The 27,488-nt window shown below is 43.1% G+C and overlaps 1 protein-coding gene across 1 annotated transcript; it reads right to left on the reverse strand.

Annotated features, from left to right (window-relative positions):
• Positions 1 to 66: 66 nt before the first annotated feature.
• Positions 67 to 27,488, reverse strand: C4H7orf57 (chromosome 4 C7orf57 homolog). The gene is made up of 8 exons (XM_075271159.1): positions 27,198 to 27,488; positions 15,173 to 15,237; positions 10,189 to 10,383; positions 7,188 to 7,293; positions 5,659 to 5,824; positions 3,736 to 3,854; positions 1,649 to 1,770; positions 67 to 210 (listed from the first exon to the last, which is right to left on the reverse strand). Exons 1-8 carry the CDS (start codon positions 27,344 to 27,346, stop codon positions 200 to 202), a joined length of 933 nt encoding a protein of 310 aa, XP_075127260.1. The 5' UTR covers positions 27,347 to 27,488; the 3' UTR covers positions 67 to 199.

Consider the following 27,488-nt stretch of genomic DNA (forward strand, 5'->3'; position numbering starts at 1 on the left):
TATTAGCAGTTTTATGTGGCCTCAATATAAATAATTATGAACATTAAAACTAGACAGCGTAGCATGAAAGTAATAAAAACAAATGTTGGTACATTTTCTTTTATTAAGGTTCAGTATATTTCCTGCAGCGTTTCTAAGAATACAGTTTGGAGACTATGTATTCATATAGCAGATACAGAAGATAAGCTTCCCCCTTCTCTTACTCAAGTCCTGCAAAAGACAGAAAAAAATGATTTATTGAGTTGATCCCTTACAGATGAAAAAAGGTAATGATTAAAGTTCTCTTCACAAATTTTTCAGCAAAGTGTAGAAATAGTAATATTAAAAGTACTTGTGTATTGTAGTGTATAGAGGAAGTCAGGCTATGCAAACATATAGGTTGACTTCCTTTTTCTCCTACCAGGTAGGGGGGCTCCTGGGTAGACGAGGGGCAGAGAAGAAGCACTGCAGACTGTACAGTGAAAAATCATCATCCATGTATAACCTGTATGTAACCCAAGGGTGAGGGGTGGTATGGTTTCTGTCCATGTTATCCCCATTCCTAGCAATCAGAGCACATACTGTACTTTTGCTCTCTGATTATCACATAGAAGATCTACTAACTTTCTGTGGAAAACGCTGTGGGAAAAGCCGTGATACGTTGCAACTGTGGTTTTTCCTGCAGTGCCTTTTTGCTGTGGGCGCTGCATGTCGCCTTAGCCTAAATCAAAATTGCATGAAGGTGCCTGTTCATATACAGTGCCAAGTGGCATTTCGACAATGGTGCCGGTGTCACTTTCAGAAAATATACTGTATAGGTATGGGAGTAAGTATAATTTTTTTAGTGATGTAATTTGGATTTTATTTGTACAGCTCAAGTGTAAAAATTGTCCTGCCTAACAGAGGTGGAAATTGACTGAAAACCCCTGGCAGCAAAAGGGTTAGGCTGTGGCCCCATGGATCGTAAACACCACAATTTGCCTGCGGCGTAGACGCCACGGTAAAAATCACTGGCATTTTTTTGCTACGTGCCGTCTTAGGTATTATATCTACCTGTATATTTTGTGTGCTGTATGTAAACTCCAAATGTAAAGCACCATGGAATTAATTGTGCTATATAAATAATAATAATAATCTGCATGCACCATGCATGCGACTTATGTATAAATGTGTCCTCCTCAGGGAAGGTCATATTTGCTGTGTCTGAGGTAGCCATAGACTTATCACTTTTGGATTCTATGTGGAACAGGTGGTATGTGTAAAATCCAGAATCCATGTTTAATTTGAGTTTCCTGCTGGAAAAATAACAGCTACTTGCAGAATAGTAGATATGTGATAGTAAGTTCCTCAAAACCATTTTTATTTAGGCTTTGCTTACACTACAGTTTCAACGTACCTCTATATGCCCTCCATGGATAATGATATTGAATGAGCTGGTAATTGATTTTAACAGGCTTTTGGATGGATCAATAAAGCTACATCTACTCTGTGCTCAGCTAATAACCCTCTAATGCTGGCCATCCAGAGTAAATCAATAGACCTCTACGGAGCATCATTAAATAAGCATAGGGACAAATAATTATAATATAGCAATACTATAATCTGTGTATAACCTTGTCAAGAGTTTCACACACACAAAATTACTTATGAATGAGTTATTCTTATTTACCTTTCATTTTGGACTTTAGTGCAGGTTTCTTATCTTGGTCTCCTTGCTGACGATACCATTCATCTCCGTATCCGTTGCTAAGTAATTTACCAAAATTAACGGAATCAGGTTTGTTCCCCGGCCTGCAGTATCAATAACAGGAAAAAGTGTAGGTAAGATGCTATTACAGATTTGCATATCATGTTTTCTGAGATTTGGGGAATGAAATATTCTTCTGAAAATATAATCTCTACCACATACTTATCACAGAATAAACCAATACATGTTGGCTTGGTTCCTAAAAAAATTGAGTTTTGCTGATGAGATTTGTTATTTAATTTTATTTAGGGGGTTATCATATATGCGTAACAGCTCAGTATTGTGTGGTCAATATCTTTTTAAGCCATATGTACTATAAAGGTAAAATAAGTGCATTTAAGTTCTTGCACCTGTACAAACCATCATGTAAAAAATATACAGAAAAATTGCAGTAAAATTTACATGTGTTCACCACATGGCACAAAGGGTTTCATTTCTGACACATGGGAATACACCCAAACAGTCCCAAAAGTACCGTTCTAATATTTTTTGCTCTTACTAGATTGTTAATTAGTTCAACTTCAATGAACCCCCCTACTAGTCACGTTAAAATTGTAAAAACCCTCACAAAAAAATGTTTTTTTTAATCTTATTTTGAATTTATGTCTCTAGTAAATAATTCTGTTACACAACTCTACGTTTTAACCCTTTAGTGATCTAATACATCTTATCTCTTTGCATTCCTGCTTTCATAACTATAGTTTTATTCCAATGTAGCTTTAGAGACCTGTATTTTGAGAGTACTTTTTGATCAGTTTTTATAAATTTTTGTTTTTGAGAGGCGAGTTGAACAGAAAACTTCATTTCTGGCATCTAAACTTTAAGGTTTATGGTGTTTAACATGTAGAATAAATAAAAGAGGAGGCATCTGGGTTTGTCCGGTAACCTTGAGTCCAGTGAGACAATATTGAGCTTGTTTTGTTCATGTGGCTGGTAGTAAGCCACACGTACAGTTAGGTTATAATTTCTGTTTAGTTAGTCACTCAGACAAGCACAATTTTGTTTTGGCCTGAAGTTAAGGCTGTATTTTATTTTGCTCATTTTGTGCCTGAAACAAAGTTTTTTTTATTGGTCCTACTTTTTCCAAATAAACCTGTTCGCTGAATCTCTGCATGTCCCTGTCTTTGACTGTTTGGGTCTGCACCAATGCTGCTACCGAGCCATCTCCTCCACACCATAGATACCATTAAACAGCAAGATGCCTTCATGAGACTGAGTGGAGAGGGAAGGTCTAGTCCAGGGGTAGGGAACGTACGGCTCTCCAGCTGTTGCAAAACTACAACTCCCAGCATGCATACTGGCTCTGCTGTTCTTGGAACTCCCATGGAAGTGAATGGAGCATGCTGGGAGTTGTAGTTTCTCAGCAGCTGGAGAGCCGAAGGTTCCCTACCCCTGGTCTAGTCTCTTCACAAAGTGAATGTAGAGAAGAGAGTGCTGCAAACTGCTTGCTCTGTGCAAAGGACTGAACATTCTGCAAATCCCATATCTTGCAATGTAAGAAAAGTCTTCTATATACTTGTATCTATTTCTGGCTGCTTTTGTCATTAGAGGTGGGATATTATTCACAGATAGCAAGCGGATTTTTTTTCCCCATTGTTTTAGCTGTTTGCATATTGAAGCAAAAAAATCCCTGTGGGTGGCTAGGTAACTCTTCCATAAATTCAGACAACACACAGAATACATCTGTGTGCCTTCCATGGTTTTCACTCTGCTGCAAACACTGAGCAGAATAGGACCTGCGCTGAGTTTTGTGACACAGATACTCGGCCTGCATCGGGATCTGTGGAATTCACGGTAGTGTGATTGGGCCTATAGGAGATGAATGGGTCAGTGTGTAGCCAGGAAAAACATGGATAACACACTGAAATAGCACATGGTCAACTGAAAGGGGCCTAACTGACAGTTCTTACATATTCATTTGGTATTTTTTGTGTTGTTAATACTGCCCATTATCCCATCTTAGATTTACACAGTAATGTAATACATTTTTATAAATGCTCTATACTTACATAGGTGGAAAAAAACATTTCTTCCCAAGCTTTTCAGCCTTGGCTTTTGGAGCTCCCTTCCCAGATGCAATCACAGCGTTATCATTCATAAACTTGGGGTTTATTGCTGGCAGTTTAACCTGCTTAAAAATAAATACAAATATATGCATGACAAACTATAGCAACATAGATATATAGATATAGTATATAGTGCAGTGCTTTACAACCAGAAGTTGGAGATTTCTTGGCCTTGTGTCAAAAGTTATTTGGAAGACAGCAACAGTATAGTTTTTTTTAGCATGCTCAGAGACGATTGACATGGATACAGGAAGATCTGTCAACAAATCTACAGATACAGTGCTGTGAAAAAAAATTAAACTCAACACTTTTCTTCGAAGTAGAAGTAGTAGAGTTCCCTATATGGCACATTTATAAAAGTTGTGAATCCCTAAGAAAGTAGATATAACTAAGGCTCATACAACTTTATTTTACATAGGTAAAATTAACACAAACATGTGTAGGGCCTTTTTTGTTTGCTTTTCACGTGAATAAAAATTCTATTTTATCTGTTTTTTGTTTGGTTGTGCAATGTATTTATAGCATACTATATGAACAACAAATACATAGGAAAAGTAGGCACCATCAAAAATATGAACAAGTGGATAAGTTTCAATGTATGTGAAACAACACTCTACCAGCAACAAGAGCATACATATACCTAGAGAATGATTAACACAAAAATGTAAAAGAAATACATTCTATTGGAAAGAGAAATATTAAAACCACTTAAAAACAAATATTATGCACCCTGAAGAAAAATATTTTATGTATAGTATACAAAATAGATCATAAAGATGCAGAATGAATGACAGTAAGCAAAGAAATCTAGAAATACATGAAGAAAGTATATTAGAAAATTGTACAACTTTTTATTATACAAATAATAACATTGGTCTTTCAATATTGGTATGAAAGTGGCAAAATCTAAGGGTAACCTCTGTGGGCTGTGTGTGGTCTGGCAGAACGTGGGATGGCTGCTTTTCCTGGATGGACTATAACTCTCAATTACTTAAATATCCAAACAGATGTACAACGTGGAGGAAGAGAGACTTAGAAATGCAGCAACTACCCCCTCATTCACATCTGCGTTTGGTAATCCGTTCGGGGAGTTCGCATGGGGACCCACCCTCGAATGGACCACCGAACGTATTTGCAAGTGGTGTGCAGTGAAAGCACACTAACCCCATAGACTATAATGGGGTCCGTGTGCTTGCCGCGCACTGCCTGCATGAATCAGTTGGACAGGAAAGTAGATTGTGAACTACTTTCCTGTCCGCATGTTCCCTGCGGAGATAAGCACACGAACCCCATTATAGTCTATGGGGTCCATGTGCTTTCACTGCACATGCAAATGCGTTCGGTATTTCGTTTGGGGGGTCCCCATGCGGACTCTCCCGAACAGAATACCAACGCAGATGTGAACGAGGGGTTACAAAGCTCGCTACAAAACAGACAGGGGTTGTAACTGCTCCTTTCTACTTTAAATACTCCTGTCTTTTTTCACTGTGTTGTATATGGAGTGACCTTCCTAGGTTGCTAACTAGGTCCTTGCCTTCAGCCACTACTGGGAAAATGCAGGAGTCATTTTGGCTGCAGATATCAGTTTCCTCATAGCGTAGCAGTGGAGATCTTCTTTTTAGCATGAAATGTTACTTTCTGTGGAATTAAAGAACCCACTGGTGTGGAGTAGCATGTCTCAAAGTTACACGTGTTAACTGCCATTAAAACTGAGGAACACAACTTGCTCCAACTAAGAGTTAAATACACTAAAACTCATTGGCTAAGGGGTTGCAAAGTTACCAGACGACTACTCCCACCTCCTAGAAATAACTGCACACTTATTAGAATATATTGGTGACATGATACAAAAAACAGATGTAGTACCTTTTTGTCATAATGATTCTCCTTCTCATTTTCCTCCTGGTCACGCTGCCAAATTGTTTTCTGGTCAAATTCAATTGGGCCTCTTTTCGACTCGTACTTCTGGTCATTTTTTTCGTCAGTAACTTCCTCATGGATCATGTAGTCTGGAATGTTTCGTAATGGTGCACTGACATGGTAAAGTGTAATAAATATACAATCTAGTTAATATGCAGTATAGCATGAAACAGTAAAACATATACAATTTATGCAGCGTTCACACTTGTGCCTTGACCTGTCCTAGGAAAAACAGCTTGGGGACGGTTTGCCGGCGATCAGTTTAAAAACCCATTAATTTCAAGACTGCTTTATCAGAGCGATTTCCTCAGTTACTATGCTATCTCTGGAAAGTAAGGGTTTAAAAAAGTCTCGTAGGTGGTTATATGAAGAAATAGTTACTAGTAGCAAAGGAATCACTCTCAGGTCAACTTCAAATGGAGTTGTCTTCTGCTGGTCCTGTAGGCTAGGTTTGCACAGTACTTTTTTAAAGGATGATCTGCGAGCAGTTTATAATTGAGTTTGTCCAGGATAAAAAAAAAAATCCTGCTAGGCCGGGGAAGATGTGTGTGCGCGTGTGGGGGGAGGGGGGCTGTTGCTCTGCTGTCTTGATTTGCCAGAAGTCTCCACTGTACTGTGACAGCCTGTGGTCTATTCCTTAGGCTACTGACTGGCCTCATTGGTCACATGATCACATAATGCCAATCAGCAGCCTAAAGAAAGGACATAAGACATCAAAGGTAGTGGTCAGAGGTTGGAAGAGGTTGTGCTATGCTGCTCTCTCCAATAGAAGGACAGAGAAGGTAATACCCTTTTAACAATATCAGTTCATTGTAATTTATGCTCTACTACAACTGCATAAGCAGTAGGATTTGCTAGACTGAAACTTGTTCTTTTCTAGTATGAGATTTGGGAACTGCCTTGGCGAATAGTGGCTACTAAAGTGTCACAAAGAAAAGCATGTCCGCTGTAATTGTCCTGTGGCCGCTTACACAATTAACTGGTGTAATTGGCCATTTTCTTGTGGCTGCTTGCACACTAAACAGGGGTAAGCGGCCAGGGGCATGCACAGGCCTGAAGGCAGAGCCTAGAAGTTGGAAGCCAGCCCCCAGTGCTCAAACAGAAGTTTGAGGCCCGTCTCCAGTGCTGTGAGAGAACTCATTTGCATACCAACGAAAACTGGGATTTCTACCGAACTGCGGCGCAGAGAAGACATTTAAAGGTAGGAGAAGAATAGCCTTTCTTAAGGCTATTCCTGCGTGTTAGGGACAAAAAATAGCATTTTAATGATAGAATCCCTTTAATTATAAGTAGTCATTCCTAAATACCATATGTTTTCTTCTCTACAGAAAAGTCAAACGAATGTCAATATAGTAAGACTATGCCATTCCATCTGAGCTTAATTGTTCTGCCACCAAAAGAACTGAATATTGACAGCAATGGGTGTAGATTCATGTAGTTCAATACTGGAACATGAGATTTTGTGAAGAACTCACGCGGTTGTTTCTGGAGGTGTTGAAGGCTGATGACTGTACCAGTCAGGGGGTGCATATGAGACCGGCTGGACTTTCTTCTGAGGGGATTCAACATGCTTTAACAGATCTGAAAATATAAGGAGTTGATTATTACACCTAGATATATTATTCATGCTTCTAGCAGAGGGGTGCTGACAGCAGACACAGAATATTTGCACTTTGGGTTTAGACCAATGGTACTTTCAAAGCATGCCTTCAGTGTACTTTTCCTTACATTTATATATGAATACACCTGTGATTTATATGAAAATGGAGCTTCACCTGAGTTTCACTTCTATGTAAAAGGCCAAATAATTTCACTTGCGTATCCTTATTCTGTGCAGTAAGAACAAAACCCCACAGCCTGAACTGTTAGACAGGCAATATTAATCAGTATTTCACCTAGGCTAAAATCGGCAGATGGAAAAATGCTACAAGTCTGATTTCTTATTTATGGAGTTTAAGTTTAAATGAACAGACACCTGACAGATCCAATTATAGTTAATGGGGTCCATTGAGCTCCACATGTGTCTGCTGTTGTAGCAGTCCACTTATCCATTATTCTGGTCCTCCGATGCATCAGAACATTGAATAGGCTGACAATAGTGTGACTTTAGCAACACACTGTAGACTAGGTACAGGATGCAGCTCTATCCAGGGTTCATAGTGTGTCACCACCTTTAGGCTAAAGCCCCGGATAGCAAGGTACAGCGCTTTTCACAGAAAGTCTGCAGAGGAAACATTTCTGCTTCCATTATACCAATAGGGAAACCGCTGGCATTTCCGTAGGTATAACTGACATGCTGTGATTTTCCAAACTATGGCAACAATCAAAATATGACAGTGCCCATTTCTTTTACTTAAAGAGGTTGTCCAGGCAAAAAACCAAAACCAAAACAAAACATACTCCCCTCTCCCTGATGCTCTAGTGTCCTGCTAATGCGTTCCGGCCCCATACGATATTTTGCTCCGGTGGCCTCTCAAAGTGAAACTGCTCACTGGCTGTGACATTGTGGATCCCTACCACTGAAACCACTGAGGTCAATCAGTGGCATCAGGAAGAGACCCATGATGTCAGATAGTGACAATGCCTGCCCTTCGCTGAGGCCGCTGATTGGCCTTAACGGTCACGTGCAGTGAGGAAACACGTCAGCACTGGACCGAGAAGACCAGACTGCCCTGAAAGCCACCGGAGCAAAAGTGGAAAGGTGATTTTTTTTTTTTTTTACTGCCCCGGCTCATTTATAAATTAAACTGGTTATTCATTTTTGCCTCTACCACCACTTTAAAGAGGACCTTTCATCAGATCGGGCACAGGCAGTTTTATATACTGCTGGAAAGCTGACAGTGCGCTGAATTCAGCGCACTATCGGCTTTCCCGATCTGTGCCCGGTGTAAAGCGATATCGGTCCCGGTACCGTAGGGCTTTACAGTCAGAAGGGCGTTTCTGACACTTAGCCAGGGACGCCCTTCTGCCCAGCAGCGCCTATCGCGCTGTGCTCTAAGACTGGGGAGGAACGCCCCCCTCCGCTGTGTGAGCAGAGGGAGGGGAAGTTCCTCCCCGCTGACACAGTACAGCGCGATAGGCGCTGCTGGGCAGAAGGGCGTCCCTGGCTAAGTGTCAGAAACGCCCTTCTGACTGTAAAGCCCTACGGTACCGAAGTACTTTAAGTAATGAACATTCATTTACAAAATAAAAAACTTTTCAGTAAAATTAAAAAATTTTCATACCGGTGGTAGCTACAATACAATAGATTTGATTTATTGCTTATTGGCTAGGAAACTGCAAAATAACAACATAAATAGTTGCAGTAGTAAGTGACTGCTCACTATTGCAATTTGCGTCATAAATACATTCTAACATTTTACTATTTACCGTATTTTTCGGACTATAAGACGCACTTTTTTTCCCCCAAATTTCGGAGGAAAATGAGGGTGCGTCTTATAGTCTGAATGTGGGTTTGCAGCATGGCCGCGCTACTGCCACCGCTGGTTTTCTTCAGCGGCAGTAGCGCGGCAATCTGCAGGCCCCGGCAGCTAAGACAGTCCCCGGCATCTGCTGTAATTGACCGGCGGATGCCGGGGAGTGTCTTAGCTGCCGGGGCCTGCAGATTGCCGCGCTACTGCCACCGCTGGTTTTCTTCAGCGGCAGAAGTGTTTCAATACTGCAGGCCCCGGCAGCTAAGACACTCCCCGGCATCCGCCGGTCTATTACAGCAGATGCCGGGGACTGTCTTAGCTGCCGGGGCCTGCGGATTGCCGCGCTACTGCCGCTGAAGAAAACCAGCGGTGGCAGTAGCACGGCCATACTGCAAACCCACTCCTCCTCCACAGGTCCCGACAGTTAGTTAGCTCCCCCCCCCCATACCTTTAGTGATGCAGGCCGGCTCTTGCACGGCGAGGCCGCAGGAGCCGGCCTGTTCCGATGACAGCCGGGAGCCTAATGAAGGCTCCGAGGCTTGTCATAAATATATATTACTATCGCGGCTGGTCTATGACCCTCCGCGATAGTAATGTATAGAATCTCCCATAGACGGCAATACACTTGTATTGCCGTCTATGGGACTTGCAATCAAATGATTGCAGGTTCAAGCCCCCTAGGCGGGGGATATTAAAATAGTAAAAAAAAAAAAAAAAAAACACTTAAAAAAAATATAATAAAAAATAAAATAAATAAAAGTTCACCTCCTTTCCCTAGAATACATATAAAAGTATAACATTACTGTGAAACATATACATTAGGTATCCCTGTGTCTGAAAATGCCCGGTCTACACCTGGCCCCACAAAAAAAACGCCCTATACATCCCCGTACAGCTGCAGGGTCACCTGTCAATGTGGCCTTGCAGCTGTTCCAAAACTACAACTCCCATATATTAAATATTTTACCATTTTTTGCCTGAAAATTTTTTTTCCCTATTTTTCTCCTCTATAACCTGTGCGTCTTATAGTCCAGTGCGTCTTATAGTCCGAAAAATACGGTACCTGGCCGGCCTCCTTGTTTGGCCAGTTTGACATAATCAGAGTCTGTATCTTTGATCCATTTTTTGCGGCCTTCGTTTTTTAACTCATTATGGGGTTCAGCAAGGTCACTTAGTCCTGGAATTTGTGAAGTGGGAGGAATATCAACTCCTCTGCTTGTCTTCTCAGTTTGTTTTAAAGGTGCATGGTAATACCAGTCTGTAATACAAAATGCAACATGTAAAACTGTCATAACCATATATGTAAAATATAACAAGCTGAGCTGAATTGTAACAACCCCCCCCCCAAAAAAAAACAAAAAAAACTTTTTATGCTAAAATGTTATTACTGCTAAGTAGTCAGTTCTTTCTGTTTACAAAGAGTCTCTGATAAAATTATATCATGACTGTGGCTGCTGAACAATGCTTAGTGCACTGATGCTTTGCTCATGTTAAAGGAGTTTTCCGTGCAGAAAATCTTTTATTTATAAAGGTGCGTTAGTGCTAGTGATGGGTTAACAAGTGCACCCATATACCTTTCTCTACTATCCGCTGTGCAGACTTAGGGTAAGTTCACACGGAGATTTTTGGTCAGGATTTTGAGGCCGTATCCGCCTCAAAATCCTGACCAAAAAGACGGCTCCCATTGAGATCAAAGGGAGCCACTTAGGTCTTTTTTCCAGGAGCGTGTTTTTTTCCGGCTCCCGGAAAAAGAAGCGAGATGCTCATTCTTCAGGCCGTTTCGCCTCGCGATTCGGCCTGAATACACTGCGTGACTGGATGTCGGTGCAGTGCACCGGCTTACACTTACGGTCTGAACTTACCCTTACGGTTTAGCTATACACTAACTCCCTCTCACTCCGTTACAAAACCCTCCGGCTCACTAGTCTAGCTCTTCCCACCCTCACTAAGCCTAACCCCTCCCACCCTCACTAAGCCTAGCCCCTCTCACCCTCACTAAGCCTAGCCCCCTCACCCTCACTCCCTCATTAAGCCTAGTCCCTCCCACTCATTGTAAAACAAGCCAATCATGACCAGAAAATAATAAAAAAATAGCAGTCCCTCCCACTCATTGTCTAGCGATATCGCCCATTACTAGCCCCTCCTACTCTCCCAGGCTAAGCTATGCCGCCCACTGTAGAAGACAGGAAGAGGGGAGGAGCCGTTCCACGGACACAGGAAGGCTGGCAAGTATTGCATAGGGGCGGGGGAAGAGTGATGGTGACATTCCGTTTATCTGATACTGGATGATAAATATTACAAACTTGCATGGATGAGCACTATCCAAAAAATAAGGTAATAAAAGCTACAAAATCTTTATCGGTATAACAAAAGATATTGGTACATGAAAACTCTCCCTTAAAAGAAATGTTTAACAACCCAAGCCAACGTCACATCAGAGACGCAAGGTAACATTTGAGACACTAGGTAAGGGGGCGTTCACACTACCGTCGGTGTCCGACATGTAGTGTCCGCTCAAAATCTGTCACGGACTTTAGGAGCGGACACTAGATGCATGCAGGGTTCTTCTGTCCGCTTGAGAAGTCGGACATCTTCACTTGCGGACAGGGAAGGACGGGCACGGAGTGCAAAAGAACGCACTCGATACCCATTGAGATGAATGACAGTTGTCACGGACACAGCTAGTGTCCGCTCCTAATGTCCGTGACAGATTTTGAGCGGACACTAGGAGCGGACACTACATGTAGGACACCGACGGTAGTGTGAACGCTCCCTAACATGGGGGAATTGTCACCACAACATTTATACTACTGGACACCACACCTTCAAAAGACTCAATAGGTCAGATAATGTTAATATTAGTATACCTCTGCAACAAAAACCTTAGCAATATGAAAAGTCGGTTTACTAATTTCCAATCTTGGTGGAAAAAATAAACACTATTAACTGATACTGCCCGAAATGGTGAAAGGACACTGCAAATTTAGCTACGGTGTTATCAGCAAAAACCACAACAAAATGGGGTAATGTCATAAAGACACTGGGAATCCTGCTGTATTGTTTCTCATTCATTAGTTGTGGTGGAAGCTAGGAGGCTCAGGTGTCAAACACAGATATAAGTCCTGTGAGATCACAATTGGGAGTAGTAAATCTCACAGTCATCAGCCCCTAAATAGAATGTGTTTGTTGCACGATGTTCAGTCACCAAACCAACCATCCTAATGAGACTATATCAATTAGTGCATGATGTTATGCCAAGAAAAACACATACCTACACGTTTCTAGGCTAGTAACACTATACTAGCCTATCATGAGAGATGTAGAGCTAAACATAGAAATAACTAAAGACAGCTATATTTCCCCATCAGCAGTGATGCAAGTCCAGATATAGCCTATTTAGGATGGTTGGTTTGGTGATTGAGGATCGTGATCCGGGGGTGGTGATCCATTTGCATGCCAGCCAGGAGCCTGTTGAAGGCTCCCAGGCCTATCTGGAATGCACTTCTATCACAGGCTGCTCTATGCAGTTTGCAATAGAAGTGTCAGTATTTTGCAATGGATTAGCAATGTATAAGTCCCCCTAGAGTTCAAGACTCTTCCCCATTGGGTCTAAAAAAGATTAAAACAAACAAAAACCCCAAAACACTATACAAATATAGTATTGCTGTAATTGTACCGACCCATAGAATACAGCTGACTTGGCTACACAATAAACACTGTAAAAACACAGTCCATAAGTGTCCCACAACACACAGATTTGAACTATTCTAATCCATTCAGAATTTTTCTTAAAGCTCCCTAGTACATTGTACCTTTACGAAGAACAATTTGTCCCACAAACCTTAAGTTTGGAAGTGGTGTTGGTGGGGGTCAAAAATGAAAATCAAAAAAATACATGCAGCTTGTAGCACATTAAAATCTTTATACACAGAATATACTCCCTGCTGCCCATGCAGTTGTGGTCACTGAGTTTTCAGGTTTAAGACCTGGTTTCACATCCACATCAATTACAATGTTTTACAAATTCTAGTACTCAGTTAAAGGGGTTGTCCAGGATAAAATTATATTTTTACCCTGAGCTAAACACCCTCAACCAGCCTAATTTCTAACTTCCTTTACCAAAAAATGTATATTTACCCAGATCGCAGGGGTAGTCAAGTGACCAACCCGGGCGCATTTTCTAGAAGCAGAACGTCACCAATAATAACTTCCCCCCAGCCCAATATACTTGCCGGTCTTCTTGTCTGGATCATCACTTCCTTTAGGGGCTTCTCCAGCTCTATTGCACAGGCGCCAGCAGACATCAAGAAGAAGGAGCCGGATGCACAGAAGGAAGGGATCTCTCATGCTCAGAAGATCCGGATAGGAAGACAGGCAAGTATGATGGAAGGGGGGGGGCTGAATTAATTAATTAGGATGGGCCAGTAACTAGGGAAACAGGGAGGGGGTGTGAGAGAGTGAATGGGTGATGTAGTGGGATTCAGCTCTGTATGAAGAGCAATGCATCATGGTAGTTGTAGGATAAACGAACAGGAAGCTATCTCATGTAAACGAATCCAGAGCAGGCATGTCAAACTCAGGGTACCCCAAGGGCCACATGAGTAACAAGAGGTTGTTGCGAGGGCCGCACACAGCAGCTAATGTCACGCACGTATTTTAACAGCAGTCATGAAAACAAGATATGAAGTAGTAATATGTAACAGCAACATATATTTAACAAAAATACAGCAATTAAAAACTAAACATTTATTTGCTATCATTTTTTTCAAATTTTTTTTTTAGATTATAAGTGGTGATCAGTCAGCCTTGTTCTCTGAGAAGATTTTGTTAGTTTCATAAAAGAAAATTATCTATTTACATATACACCCTTCATCTGCCCCCAGATTCATGTCCCACATCTCTGCCCCAGATTCATGTCTCCCCCATCTCTGCCCCCAGATTCATGTCCCCCCATATCTGCCCCCAGATTCATGTCCCCCCATCTCTGCCCCAGATTCATGTCCCCCATCTCTGCCCCAGATTCATGTCCCCTCCAGCTCTGCCCCAGATTCATGTCCCCATCTCTGCCCCCAGATTCATGTCCCCCCATCTCTGCCCCCAGATTCATGTCTCCACATCTCTGCCCCCAGATTCATGTCCCCCCCATCTCTGCCCCCAGATTCATGTCCCCCCCATCTCTGCCCCCAGATTCATGTCCCCCCCATCTCTGCCCCCAGATTCATGTCTCCACATCTCTGCCCCCAGATTCATGTCTCCACATCTCTGCCCCCAGATTCATGTCTCCACATCTCTGCCCCCAGATTCATGTCTCCACATCTCTGCCCCCAGATTCATGTCTCCACATCTCTGCCCTCAGATTCATGTCCCCCATCTCTGTCCCCAGAGTCATGTCCCCCATCTCTGTCGCCAGATTCATGTCCCCCATCTCAGTGTCATGCCGTCCCCTCCTTCATCTGCCCTGTTTCACGTTCCACCTCTATGCATACATACACACATTAAACTTACCTTCTCCGACGATTCCGAGTCCTCGCTCCCCCGCCGCACTCTCTCTCTCTCCCGCCTGCCGCGACCATCGCTGTCGGCTCAAATGAATGAGCCGACATAGGAGGGAGCTGCCGGGGGCGGAAGCCGCGCGGCTTCCGTCTGAAGATTTAGACGCGATGTGACGTCATCACGTCACATCACGTCTACACAGCAGAGAATAGCCACGTGAGTATTGCACCTCTGCGGCCCGCACAAAAGTCTCAAACTTTGTCTCTTAGAGACAAAGTTTGAGACTTTTGTGCGGGCCGCAGATATGCCTGTAAAGGGCCGCATGCGGCCCGCATGTTTGACATGCCTGATCCAGAGGATGCCAGGAGCTCCCCAGAGACCCAGAAATCACTCAAAACACTGATAAATATACTTGAGTATACTTATTAATCCATTAATAGCACTAACTAACTTAAAAAAAAAAAAAAGTAAATAAATAAGATTTTTTGCTCGGAAAACCCCTTTAACTTTACACCACTGCCATAACAACCACCAAAAATATTCTTATAACTTACCGCAGGTAGCATATCTATTTGGTGGAACAGAAGGGTCTTTACTTAGGTGTCGCATTATGTTCTTACTCTGGGGAAATAAAAGACCAAAACTTGTATAAAAATGCAGATAATGATAATATAGAATAAGTTCTGTTTTGTCGAGTGTGAAAAAGCACTGACTTATTTGTTTTGTTTACTCAAGTCGTGATTAAGAAGGCACAGCCGATGCACAGGTGGCACATGGATATCATTCGTGTGCTGCCCGTTCTCTGGCCATGTGTCCGTAGTCCATTCATTGAATAGGAGCCGCAGAAGCATGGCTGCAAACCAAGACAGGAATAGGACCTGTCCTGACTTTTGCGGCCTGCAAACAGAACTGTGCAATATATGGTCATGTGTGTGGGCTAACAGAAATGAATGAGTCAGTGTGCTATCTGGGAAAAATTCGGATAGCACACTGAACTAGCACAGAGGTTTTATATAACACCATCCATTCGGAGATCTTGTCAACGCTGTCCCAAGTAGGATGCACAATCAAAATTCTTTATCATCAAGTCTTTGTAGTGTGGGTGGAAATCAGAGTACCCCATGCAAACAAGATGAGAACATACAAACTCCTTGGCTGAATTCAAACCCAAAACTCCAGCCCTGCAAGACAACAGTGCTAACCGCCGAGCCACCAGTTATGACTACATATTCACTCTCCATTACATTGAAAGTTTATGCCAATAAAGTGGTTTGGTTTACCCCCTTCTGTTTTTTCAATTCTCATTTTTTACTTCCCAAATTGAGCTACTCACTTCTATTGCAACTCTAGAAAAGCAACTGCCCCTAGCCCCACCCTATTGGCTGCTCTGCAGAAAGCTAGAGATGACCTGAGTGCCCACCTACTGGTGGATTTTGAAAAACACGCCAAATGACTGAAAGCCTCTTGCTATTGGTCGTGAAACTAAGTGAGCAGATTAATGGCACAACCAGTTAAGGCGGCAAGAATTACATCCAAAATTCAATTAATTTTTTTATGAATCGAAAAATGCCACAATTTTGCATCCTCAGCATGACGAATTGCAGACGAATTCAGTAAATACTATCAGGACCTGTATAATCTGAGGAAAAAGCCGGATATCTCGCAGCCTAGATCGGATATTAGTCAGTTCCGAAACGCCTTACACCTTCCACTGTCACCCATACACAGTTTCAATCATTAAAAGCTACGGCCCATATCATTATTGAATACTGATGTCAAGTTATTTGTCAAAGTACTTGAAAATCGACTCCTCGACGTGATGCCTACAGTCATAGGTCGTGACCAGGTGGGATTCCCCAAAAGGAGACAGGCCCCAGACAGCACAAGACATGTGATCACACTGGTTACAGCAGCCCGGGCCCGTCGTTCGATATGTTACAATGGGGATAACTTTTCGACGTTTTACACAAATTTGGTTTCTTGGGTCCCATAGCTACTACAATTTCCACATTATACTCTAGCCCAGGGGTGGGAAATTAATCTTCCCATGGGGCCACATGAGAAATTGTAACGGCTCTAGAGGGCCATGCGTGCCGCGGCAAATTTAGCTCCACCTACTTCTCTGTTGACTCCGCCCATTCTCAATCATTTTTCCATGTGCCCCACAAAGTAAAATCCTCCTATAGTCACGCTAACATTACACCCCCACATTATAACATTTCCCTCCAAATGTCCCCCAGTATTAAGTCCCTCTCCTGGTGCCCCAGTATAAACTAGCAGAAAATAGAGGGGACATTAAAATGGGGAAGCTGGAAGAGGACATTAAACTGGGGGCAACTAGAGGCAGACATGTAACCCTCCAGCTACCCCGGCTATGGTTTAATATCCTCCACCAGCTGCCCCAGTTTAACATCACCCTCCATCTGCCCCCTAGTTTAATGTCCCCCCACCATGTGCATTCAGTTTAACTGCCCCCCTACATCTGCCCCTAGAACCCCCCCCCCCTCCTCTTGCTCACACATGCTGTCTCTTCTCTCTTTATCATCCAGGAGCCCCCATTGCCGGCAGCTTGCATCAAGCACACAGTCCCGTGTAGCTCCGCCCACTAATGAGTCATAGCCTATCCTAGTGATAGGCTGTGATGACATCATCACAGGTCCTTGAAAAAACTTCCACTAGCTATGCAGGCCGGATAGAAGCAGTCAGAGGGCCAATGTGGCCCCCGGGCCGCACATTGTCCAGGTCTGCTCTAGCACATTTGGACAAGTGCTGGCGAATGGAGTCCTATCCTGCCCCTTCTCTATCAGAAATCAAACGAGGCAGGGTTGTCCGCTGTCCCCCTTAATATTCTCCTTAGTGATGGAGCCCTTAGCTGAAACAATTAGGTCACACCCTGGTCTTCCTGGTATCAAACTGGGCCATATATCATAGAATTAATTTATTCATGGATGATGTGATCCTGTCCCTTTATTATTCTGATAACACACAACGTATTGTATCCCAGATCCTGTCAAATTTTGGAGCACTGTCATATTACAAACTTAACTAATCAAAATCCCAGATCTTAGGCGTTGGCCTAACACAACATGGCATATGTCATATAAAAGACTCATCACCCTATAAATGGTGCCCACATTCTCTACCATATCTGGGAATTCAGCTGACCTCCAATCAAAAACATTTAGTTAAAGGGGTATTACCACGAACATAATTCTTAAATTTGTAGATAATTAAAAGTTAAACATTTTTGCAAACATAAGGAACTAAACATTTTGCAGAGTTTTAAAGATTTTCTATAAATATCTTGTGGTGACAAGTTGTTGTCTTGATCGGTTGTCAGTGGATACGACCATGAATGCAGGACCTTTCTAAGGTCAGAGAATCAGCTATGATTTCCTTATTGTGGCCAGGATATCATCTCATACATGTAGTGTCCCTGCCTGATAACCCCGCTACAATAAGAAAATCATAGCTGGGTTTTTGACATTTCCCAGGGCTTCCAAAAGCAGATGCTGGAATGGCTGCAAACCTAGAGTAGCTATGCAAACACTCTTTAAGGCAAGAGACAACGGAGGTATGAGAATACCAAATCTGTATCGCTACCACTTAGCCACAACTTTGAGTCAACTTAAATTCTGGCTTACATCGAACCATGACAAATTATGGCTGGTTATGGAGGCTCAAATGGCTCAAGTCATTGACTGGGAGGGTTTCTTGTTAGCATCAGGTCCTGACAAACATTCACCCCTCTCTGCTTTACTGGCTATGGTTGGGGTGTGGTGTGCCTTCTGTGATATTTCAGATAGTGATATCCCTGGGGTCCCATTGAATTTACCTCGTACAACACTCACTCATGAGATTCCACAGTTGTCCCTGCATACATGGTGCAGCTGTGGGATAGGGTAGATCTCTGACTTCTACGGAGGCGATACCATTGTATCGGAGTGTGTTGGAAGAGAAGGATAATCTACCTGCTAGGGAGACATTTACTTATGCTAGATTAGCTTCATATCTGACTGCAACTCCATTGGCTCAGCTGCACTTGCCGCAGCCGGCTGCTGACCTCCTAGACCCACAGACTTCTTCTAAAATTTTGTATTGTACTTTCGACATAGATTGTACCTTTTGGAAGAACAAACACGTGTCTTTGGGAAGACTATTTAGGCTGTAGATTTGAGGCCAGTTGCTGGCAGGAGGCGATTAGATGGTGTGGGGAATCACTCAGGTAGATGCTTGTAGCAGTGCAGGGACACAGACACTGGATTGCACACAAGTTCAGGCTTTATTCACTTGTAATGCATACACTGCCTTTTCAAAGGCACAAAATAAACAAAACAAAACCCTTCTTGGCGGAGAACTCACTAAACATAGGCAAACTGTTCCCTGACTATACAGAAGCCTGGCTACCAGACTCCCACCTTGGCAACAACGAGTGGCACAGTACCTGCTTTGTAGATTCGGTTAGAACAGGTCAGCTCTGTCAGTGTGGTGCCACACTGCTAGTCTTCACACACAGACTACCGTATATACTCGAGTATAAGCCGTCCCGAATATAAGCTGAGGCCTCTAATTTTACCACAAAAAACTGAGAAAACTTAATGACTCGAGTATAAGCCGAGGGGGGAAATGCAGCAGCTACTGGAAAATTTCAAAAATTAAAATGGTCGGAGTTTTTGAGTGCAGTAGTTGCTGGGAAAGGGGAGGGGGTGTTTTGGTTGTCTGTCCGCACTTTCCCTGAGCTTGAGGACTGGGTTTCCCCCCCCCATTTGGAATTCACCCTGGCTACCCTGGCTGAATATAGGGTATCTGCTCCTATTAACCCCTTCCCGAAGGAATAGGAGCATTGCAGATACCCTATATTTAGCCTGGCTATAGTCAGACTGAATTCCAAGTGGGAGGAAAAAAAACCAGTCTCAGGGAAGGGGCAGTTAGTCAACAGCGTTTACCGTACAGGAAAAATATTTTTATAGATTTGTAGAGCGGGCATTTTCGGACACAGGGATACCTAACATGTATGTGTTTCACAGTATTAGTTTTATATGTGTTCTAGGGAAAGGGGGGGGAGCCTTTACAAAAGCGCTGAGGGGAATCTCCGGCAGGAGCACCGAGGAGCGTGGACCTGAACTAGAACCTCGGCCTCCGGACCTGAAGGGGAACTTTGGCCTGCCGCCGGCAAAAGCGCTGAGGGGAATCCCCAGCACACTCGGCTGCCTGGATTTCCCCTCAGCGCTTCTGCCGGCGGCAGTTCCCCTTGAAGTCCGGCGGCCAAGGTCTTCCTTCAGGTACGCGCTCCTGCCGGCAGCCAGGGATCTCCCCCTTCAGCTCCGGCGGCCAGGGATCTCCCTCAGCACTTCAGGGCTGCATTTGAGGGAGCGGTCGCGCCTGCTCCCTCCTCTCTCCAGGGTTATGGCGGCGCCTGCTGATTCCCCGCAGCGGAGGGCATCTCCACTGTAACTCCAGTGCTCAGGAACTCCGGCATTACCACTGTAAGAGTTACAGTGGGGATGCCGATTGCAATGGCGACCGCTCTGGAGCAGAGCGCCGCCTTTATAGCTACAGAGTACGACAGACTACAGCTACCGTAGTTAAAGACCTGGCATATAGACACCCGGGTCGGGTGCCGGGCCCGCAGCATCGCCAGCATCGTTGTAGAACGTGGCGATGCTGTGGCCCGGCACCCGCTCCCGTGTCTGTAACTACGGTATTACCGTAATGACTCGAATATAAGCAGAGGCGGACTTTTCAGCACAAAAACTGTGCTGAAAAACTCGGCTTATACTCGAGTATATACGGTATTATCAGGCTTTGATTAGTCAGCTGACCTCCCTGGTGTGGGCCTTTACCAAACACCCTTTAGTTGCCTGGCAGGGACATACCTTTCTTCCCAGACCACATCCTTGACTCTCTCACAATGGGCTAAGCAATCCTTGGGGCTGCTTGCCTACTTATTGCACATAGATGAAAATATACCTCTCGTCTGACATTAACTGAGCAGATTTCTGTAGTGTCTCTGAACTACCAATTTGAACAAATTTATGCATACAATGGTGGTAACTTGGACAAGTTCAAGAAAAACTGGGAGATTTGGGCGACAACATTTTCTCCACCAAATGCTCATTGACAGCCTATACGTCTTGACTTTTTCTGGTGCTATTGGTTTTCTCCTTCTCACTCACTTATCTATGGGATATTCTATTTTAATATCCTTGAATATTCTTAGAATACCCTTTTAAACTATCTCAAATGTGGCTAACTGGTAGCGGGTAGGTCTGAGCACATGTCCACGTGGCAAAGCACCAGCTTTATGGGTCGTTGTAGAGTGATTCAACTCACTTTCATTTCTAACTTTGCTCCTTAGGCCTGTTCACTTGTTCTTGTTTGTTTTTTCGTGCTAGTTCTAATCTCTCCCCATGGCTACAATTTGAATATTGCCTCTTAATACCACTCTACCATATTTGACTAATTATAAATATGATTAAATGTTAAGACTATGCATTTCCATATATATCCTTGTTTATTCTGTACTCCCCCTTTTTATATGTAGATTGTGAAGCCATGAATGTATCCTGTTTATTATCTGGTTTTGATTTCCTGTATTGTATTTGTGTAAAAATGCAATATAAAAACTACTGATATAAAAAAAAAAAATGAAATCTATTTTTTATTCTGCATTGCAGCTTCATTTTCATTAAAATCAATGTTTTATTTGTATGCAAATTACCTGAAATTATCAACATTGAAATCAATAGGGAAAAAAGCAGCCCATTCATTTCTATGGGGAGCGCACGTATGCCAGCTCCCATAGAAATGAATGGGATCTGCTTTGTACGCGCTCATTCTGAACGTTTTACGCTCAGAATGAGCTGAGCGTATCAGAAGTGTGAATGCACTCTTAGGCTGATGCCCCATATAGCGGGCCACAGCAATAAAGTGTTGTGGGAAAAAAACGTGGCAGCAAAACATTGTGGTTCTTCCTGAACTTTCACAGACTTTCTGCTTCCATTATAACTGTAGGGAAACCACCAACGTTTCTCAAGGTATAAATGACATGCTGCAATTTCCAAAACTGTGACTATTTGGGAAATCACAGTGTATCCGCTGCGTGAATCTTTCCACTATGCGTGGATGGATTCACTAGAATTCCATATACTTTGCAGTGCTTATAAAATTCAGTGTTTTTTTCCGCAGCGTTCCTGGCATGACTAAATCACGGCGTTTACATCATGTGAGACCCCGGCCTGGAACAGCTGAGCTATAATGTTTGGAGTAAAGGAGGAAATCCTGAACAGCAGCACTGCCAGTCCGTTCCCATAAAATACTACCTTTGTGGTTAGAACTTGAGGAAAGTTATTCCCCATGTATGAAATGGTTTGTCAAGATGGGAATAACCCTTGACATCACCACTTCCAACAAGTCCAGTTCTTTATAGTTTCAGAAGTATTTACTGATTTACAGCATCTCGGCATAACAAGGTGAAGCCAAATACAATCAAAAAGTGGTATATAGAAGACATCAAATAGCAGGACAACATACCAGCAACAAAATACAAAGAAAAGGTAAAAAGCATGGGAATCAATCTAGGGTAGGGGAGATGAGGAAAAGAAAGACAATGCTACCATGGGTATGGGTCACAAGGGGTGGCACCAATGGGCCTACCAAGGGAGAGGGGTGGGGATAGAAGGCACTCAATCCAGCACCAGGTCCAAAGTTGGAGACAGCATGGGAGACTTGGGATGCGAGACCTATTGACCCAAGGGGTCCAGGCTTTATCAAAGGTTGGGCAGGTGTCAGATATAATTGATTCAATTTTTTCATGAAGTATAATGTTGTTTATGTCGTAAAACCTCAGACACGGAGAGAAGTCTAGTTCTTTATGTATGAGGAGCTGCTCCACTGATTCTGGCACAGCTGGAATTTTTGTCTATGCCCCTCACCATTCCAGACCAGCCTATGGTGTTTTGGCATCTCATGCTATTTATGCTCTATACTATCAGAAGGATGGTGTCAGGAGCAGGGGTGTGATTCTGACCTCTGGCAGCCTGCGATTGGATCTCTGGATCATGCCCTACACCTGACACTGTCATTCTGACATTACAGAGCTTAAATAGCAGCTCATGCAACAAACCTAAGTGCGCTTGTTGCTGGGGAGTGGTGGGGACTAGACAGAGAGAATTCCAACTATGCTGGAATCAGTGGAGCAGCACATATTCACGGATGCTAAGAACTGCAATGGTGAAAGTCCAGTGCTCAGGGAAAAATACATGTGAATAACAACCGTAGGTTTACATGGAAATATTTCTATATGGGACAAAATGCAGCTGGCTACTTATATAAAGGTCATCTAATTAAACACAATGATAAATATCCAACAAATAAAGCCTTGGGGAGCCTCAGCTTGTAAACAATATCCCAAATAGTCCCCTGAGTCTTCCCTGGTTTACTTCTGTTTTGTTTGCAAGTTATATTCTCTGCTGTTTGCTGAGCACAACAATACTTCTTGCCAAAATACATTCTATATCATACCACCCAACTTTCAAGAGACTTAAAGAGGCACAGAGGGGCCACATGGTGGCTCAGTGGTTAGCACTGCAGCCTTGCAGCGCTGGAGTCCTGGTGTTCAAATCCCACCACGGGCAAAAAAAAAAACCCATCTGCAAGGAGTTTGTATGTTCTCCCTGTGTTTGCATGGATTTCCATCCCATATTCCAAAAAAGACATACTGAAAAAATGTACATTGTGAGCTCTATGTGGGGCTCACAATCTACATTAAAAAAAATAATAATAAAGAGGCACAGAATACACGCAGCAGCACATTTAGACCCACCCATTACCATTTTGACCCCGCCCATTCCAATTAATTTCTTACACAATTGAGCCCATACAGTGACCCAGACATGGTATGCTGCCACATTAATCGCCCTCACAGCACATTGTCCCCCTCCAGCTACCCCGCACAGTAGTATAAAATCCCTCTTCTGATGCAACCACAGTTTAAAGTGTAATTTTAAACTGGGGTGTGTGTGAATGTCTTTATAGTATACTCTATTAAACAATCAAATTTCCTTTTAATAAAAAATAGGTTGTACAATTCCAATTAGCAATACATTTACCAAAGGGGGAGATTGTAATTTAAAATGGCTGTATCTCTAATTATATACCACCTTTATCAAGATTCGCAGCTTTCATATGCTGCCGAGATTAAAGTACTAGCGGTAAAGGTACTGGATAAATCACTAGTTATAAACAGTTGGGATAATGATTTTATATGCAGCACGAACCACTGCACATTAAGTTCAAATTCCTGACTGTGTTATTAACTAGTGATATATTATGTTATCTGATAGCTAGCACAATCTTCCCAGCAAATGAAACCTGAGAATCTCACCTTCCTTGTGATACCAGAACCATATTTCTAGGTGGTACAAAACCGAAGATACAGCCTTTTTAAGCGACATTCCTCTTTGGTAGACACAATACAAAATGTATACGGCCTTTCCTTAGAAACAGTTCAAACGGCTAAAGAGAATGTTTCAGCCTGTTTTATATTAAAAAGGAGGTTAGATAGGTTAATTAAGTATTTTACAAAATAGTCACCAAACATCCCTTGACACATTTATTAAAAAAAAAAAAAACAAACACTTTAAGGATAAGGACCTACGGGCTGGAGACACAGCGCTAAATCGCTGCGGGAACAACCGTGGTTCTTCCTGCAGCGCTTTGAACAGAAAGTTCACAGAGTTTTCCTCCGCGGACTTTCTGTTACCATTATATCTACAGGAAAGCCGTAGATATAATTAATATGCTTTCCGCAACAGTTTTGGATATCGAAGCGTGTTCGCGCTGCCGATTTTAATGCAAAGTGGGCATGGGATTCACATGAATCCCATCCACTTTGCTGATACTGTACAACGCTGCGATTTTTCCCATGGCGTATCCGGCCCCGGCCTAAGGTCCCACATTGCAGAAACGCAGCTTTTTCTGTTGCAGATTTTGTTGCAGTTTTTGAGCCAAAGCCAGTGGATTTAGCAGAAAGTAGAAGTATATATTTCCCATTCATTTTGTAGCCATTCTTGACTTTGACTCCAAAAAAACCGTAACAAAACCTGCAACAAAAAGAAGCTGCGTTTCCACAATGTGGGGGTTCAGGCTAAGGCCCTACTTGGTGGAAACGGGAACAACCACGGCGTGAATGCATTGCGGTTCTTCCCGCAGCGATTTCAACAGAAAGTTCCTGGCCTACAATTCACTCTGATCACAGGCATTAGTGCCAGGTCTCAAAAATAGAATACAGTGGAGACCCAATAGCTTTGGCAGCCGCCATCTTTAAAGACCCCACATCCTGACGGATGTTATTAAGGGGTTAAATGCTGTGGTGAAATGTGACTGTGGCATCTGAGATGTTACTTCCACGTTCATTCTCCTGTTTGGTTATGGAAAACCAATCCCGGGAGATTGCTGGAGCCACTCCATTGCTACGGCACTCAGGAGCTTGCTGATACCTCCCAGGCCTGCCACTGCTATATGACTTCTCAGACGTGTCTGCAGCAGGGCTCAATAGTAGCACAAGGATATTAACAAATAACGCAATACTGTAGTATTGCAGTCTATTGCATAAGCAATCTAATGTAGGCTTAGAAATAAACAAATGAATTAAAAAAAAAAAAAATCAAATATGGAAAAACACAAAAATATAAAAGTTCAAATAACCCCCCTTTTCCTAGATCAATACTCGAGTATAAGCCAAATTTTTCAGCCCAGTTTTTTTTTTTTTTTGTTAAGAAGGGTGGTGGGGGGGATCTATGACCAACCACAATATCAATGTATAGAATCTCCCATAAAATAGTGCAAAAAAAAAATTAAAAAAAAAAAAGTTTTTAATCCCTCCTTTCCCTAGAATACATACAAAAGTAGAAAATGACTGTGAAACACATACACATTAGGTATCCCTGTGTCTGAAAGTGCCCGGTCTACTGAATATAGGGTATCTGCAGTGCTCCTGTTCCGTCAGGAAGGGGTTAATAGGAGCACTGCAGATACCCTATATTCAGCCAGACTGAATTCCAAGTGGGGGAAAAAAAAACTGAGTCCTCAAGCTCAGGGAAGGGGCAGACGGACAACCAAAACACCCCCTCCCCTTCCCCAGCAACTACTGCACCCAAAAACTCTGACCATTTTAATTTTTGAAATTTTCCAGTAGCTGCTGCAGTCAGTAAGTTTTCCCAATTTTTTGTGGTAAAATTAGGGGCCTCGGCTTATGTTCGGGTTGGCTTATATTCGAGTATATATGGTAGATATAAAAATATAATAATGGAATCTCACCAAAAATCATCTAGTTCAAAGACTAAAAGGTCCTTGTCATTACAGACACTTATCCTCTATTCAGAGCATAAGGGATAGGCGTCAGATCATTGGGGGTCAGACTGCTAGGAACTTCAGGGATCAGAAAAAGGGAAACCCAAAAGTCACACTGCATCCTCCATGTGACTTAAAGAGGTTGTCCAGAATTAAATTTTACTTTTTAAATAAGCCATAGGAGGCGGGGAAAAAAATATCCTACTCACCTGTCCCCGATGCTTGGGTGTCCTCCTGGCACGGTCCGGTCCTGTTGTTCTGCTGTCTTCCTGTAGTGGAATTTCTCGCCAGCTGTGACGTCCCGGGTCCCTGCTGCTGAAGTCGCTGATTGGCCTTAGTGATCACGTGACCACTGAGGCCAACCAGCAGCCTCAAGAAGGGACTTGCACACAAAAGGTAGGGACGCCCCATGTCCTTTGCTGGAGCTCAGCAGTCACATGCAGCAGGGACTTCCACCGGAAGAAAACAATGAACCGGCAGGAATGGACCGTGCTGGAAGGCAATGGGGACAGGTGAGTATGATTTCTTTTTTACCTCTCCCAGCCTAATTAAAAAAAAAAAAATTGCTTAGACAACCCCTTTAAGTGCCAGTGCAAGTGCCGGACTACCGCTCCACTCTCTTCTATAAGACTCCTGGAGATTCGCGTTCCAAAAAAACTATAAAAGTGATGTTAAGTTTACATTAGCGTTCCGGTTTCCGTCCTTCAGGTCTGTATGGGGACCTGAAAGACAGAGACCCTGTCTGCTTAAAAAGCGGTTACACGTGGAAACCCGCGGACTCCATAGACTAGAATGGGATCTGCAGGTTTCTGTAATTTTATACTGAAACCTTGCAGGGCTTTTCTCTCTGAAGATTTCAGGCAGATTCTGCTGTGGAGACTCCAATGGTAGTGTGAATATGGTCTGAATAGAGTGCTGGTCTAGTAAGCCCTTCATGCAGCTGGAGGATGGCAGGTGACTTTCATGCCCCGGGTCTGATCGCAGTCTGACCCCAGAGAAGTGACACTTCTCCTTTATCCTGTCAGCAGCAACCCTCTATATCCTGCTTAGACAACCCTCTATATGAAGCAAACAATGCCATTCACCACGAGGAGAAATCTATTTACTTCATTCTGCAGAACACGAACATTAGAAGGATAAAGAGAAGATAAAGGTAATGGAAGTTTCCACATGACACAGCACAGGTGTCCTCCACACATAGACTCACTATATATAACCTGGGCCTACCTGCTGCCGCTACCGCTGCCCGAACTCCAACTGACAACTACCAAACTGTGAGACTGGAATATACAAATCTGATCACCAGAGGAACCGTAGCGTCCCCATAGCAACCACAAGCCACTGCGGCCGCTAGAGAGTGAGCGCACACACCACATGCGTAGTAGGCGGACATTTTGTTGTAGAGCAGACTCAGGCAGGCGTACTTAGTATTGGACAATCACTGCCGTTCTAGGAGAAGAGAATTGCGTGAGCAGAGCTTCGGGTTACCGAGCAACAACCACGCCATCTATAGCTGGG

This window comes from Leptodactylus fuscus, chromosome 4 (genome assembly GCF_031893055.1).
Source record: "Leptodactylus fuscus isolate aLepFus1 chromosome 4, aLepFus1.hap2, whole genome shotgun sequence".
NCBI classification, from domain to species: Eukaryota; Metazoa; Chordata; class Amphibia; order Anura; family Leptodactylidae; genus Leptodactylus; species Leptodactylus fuscus.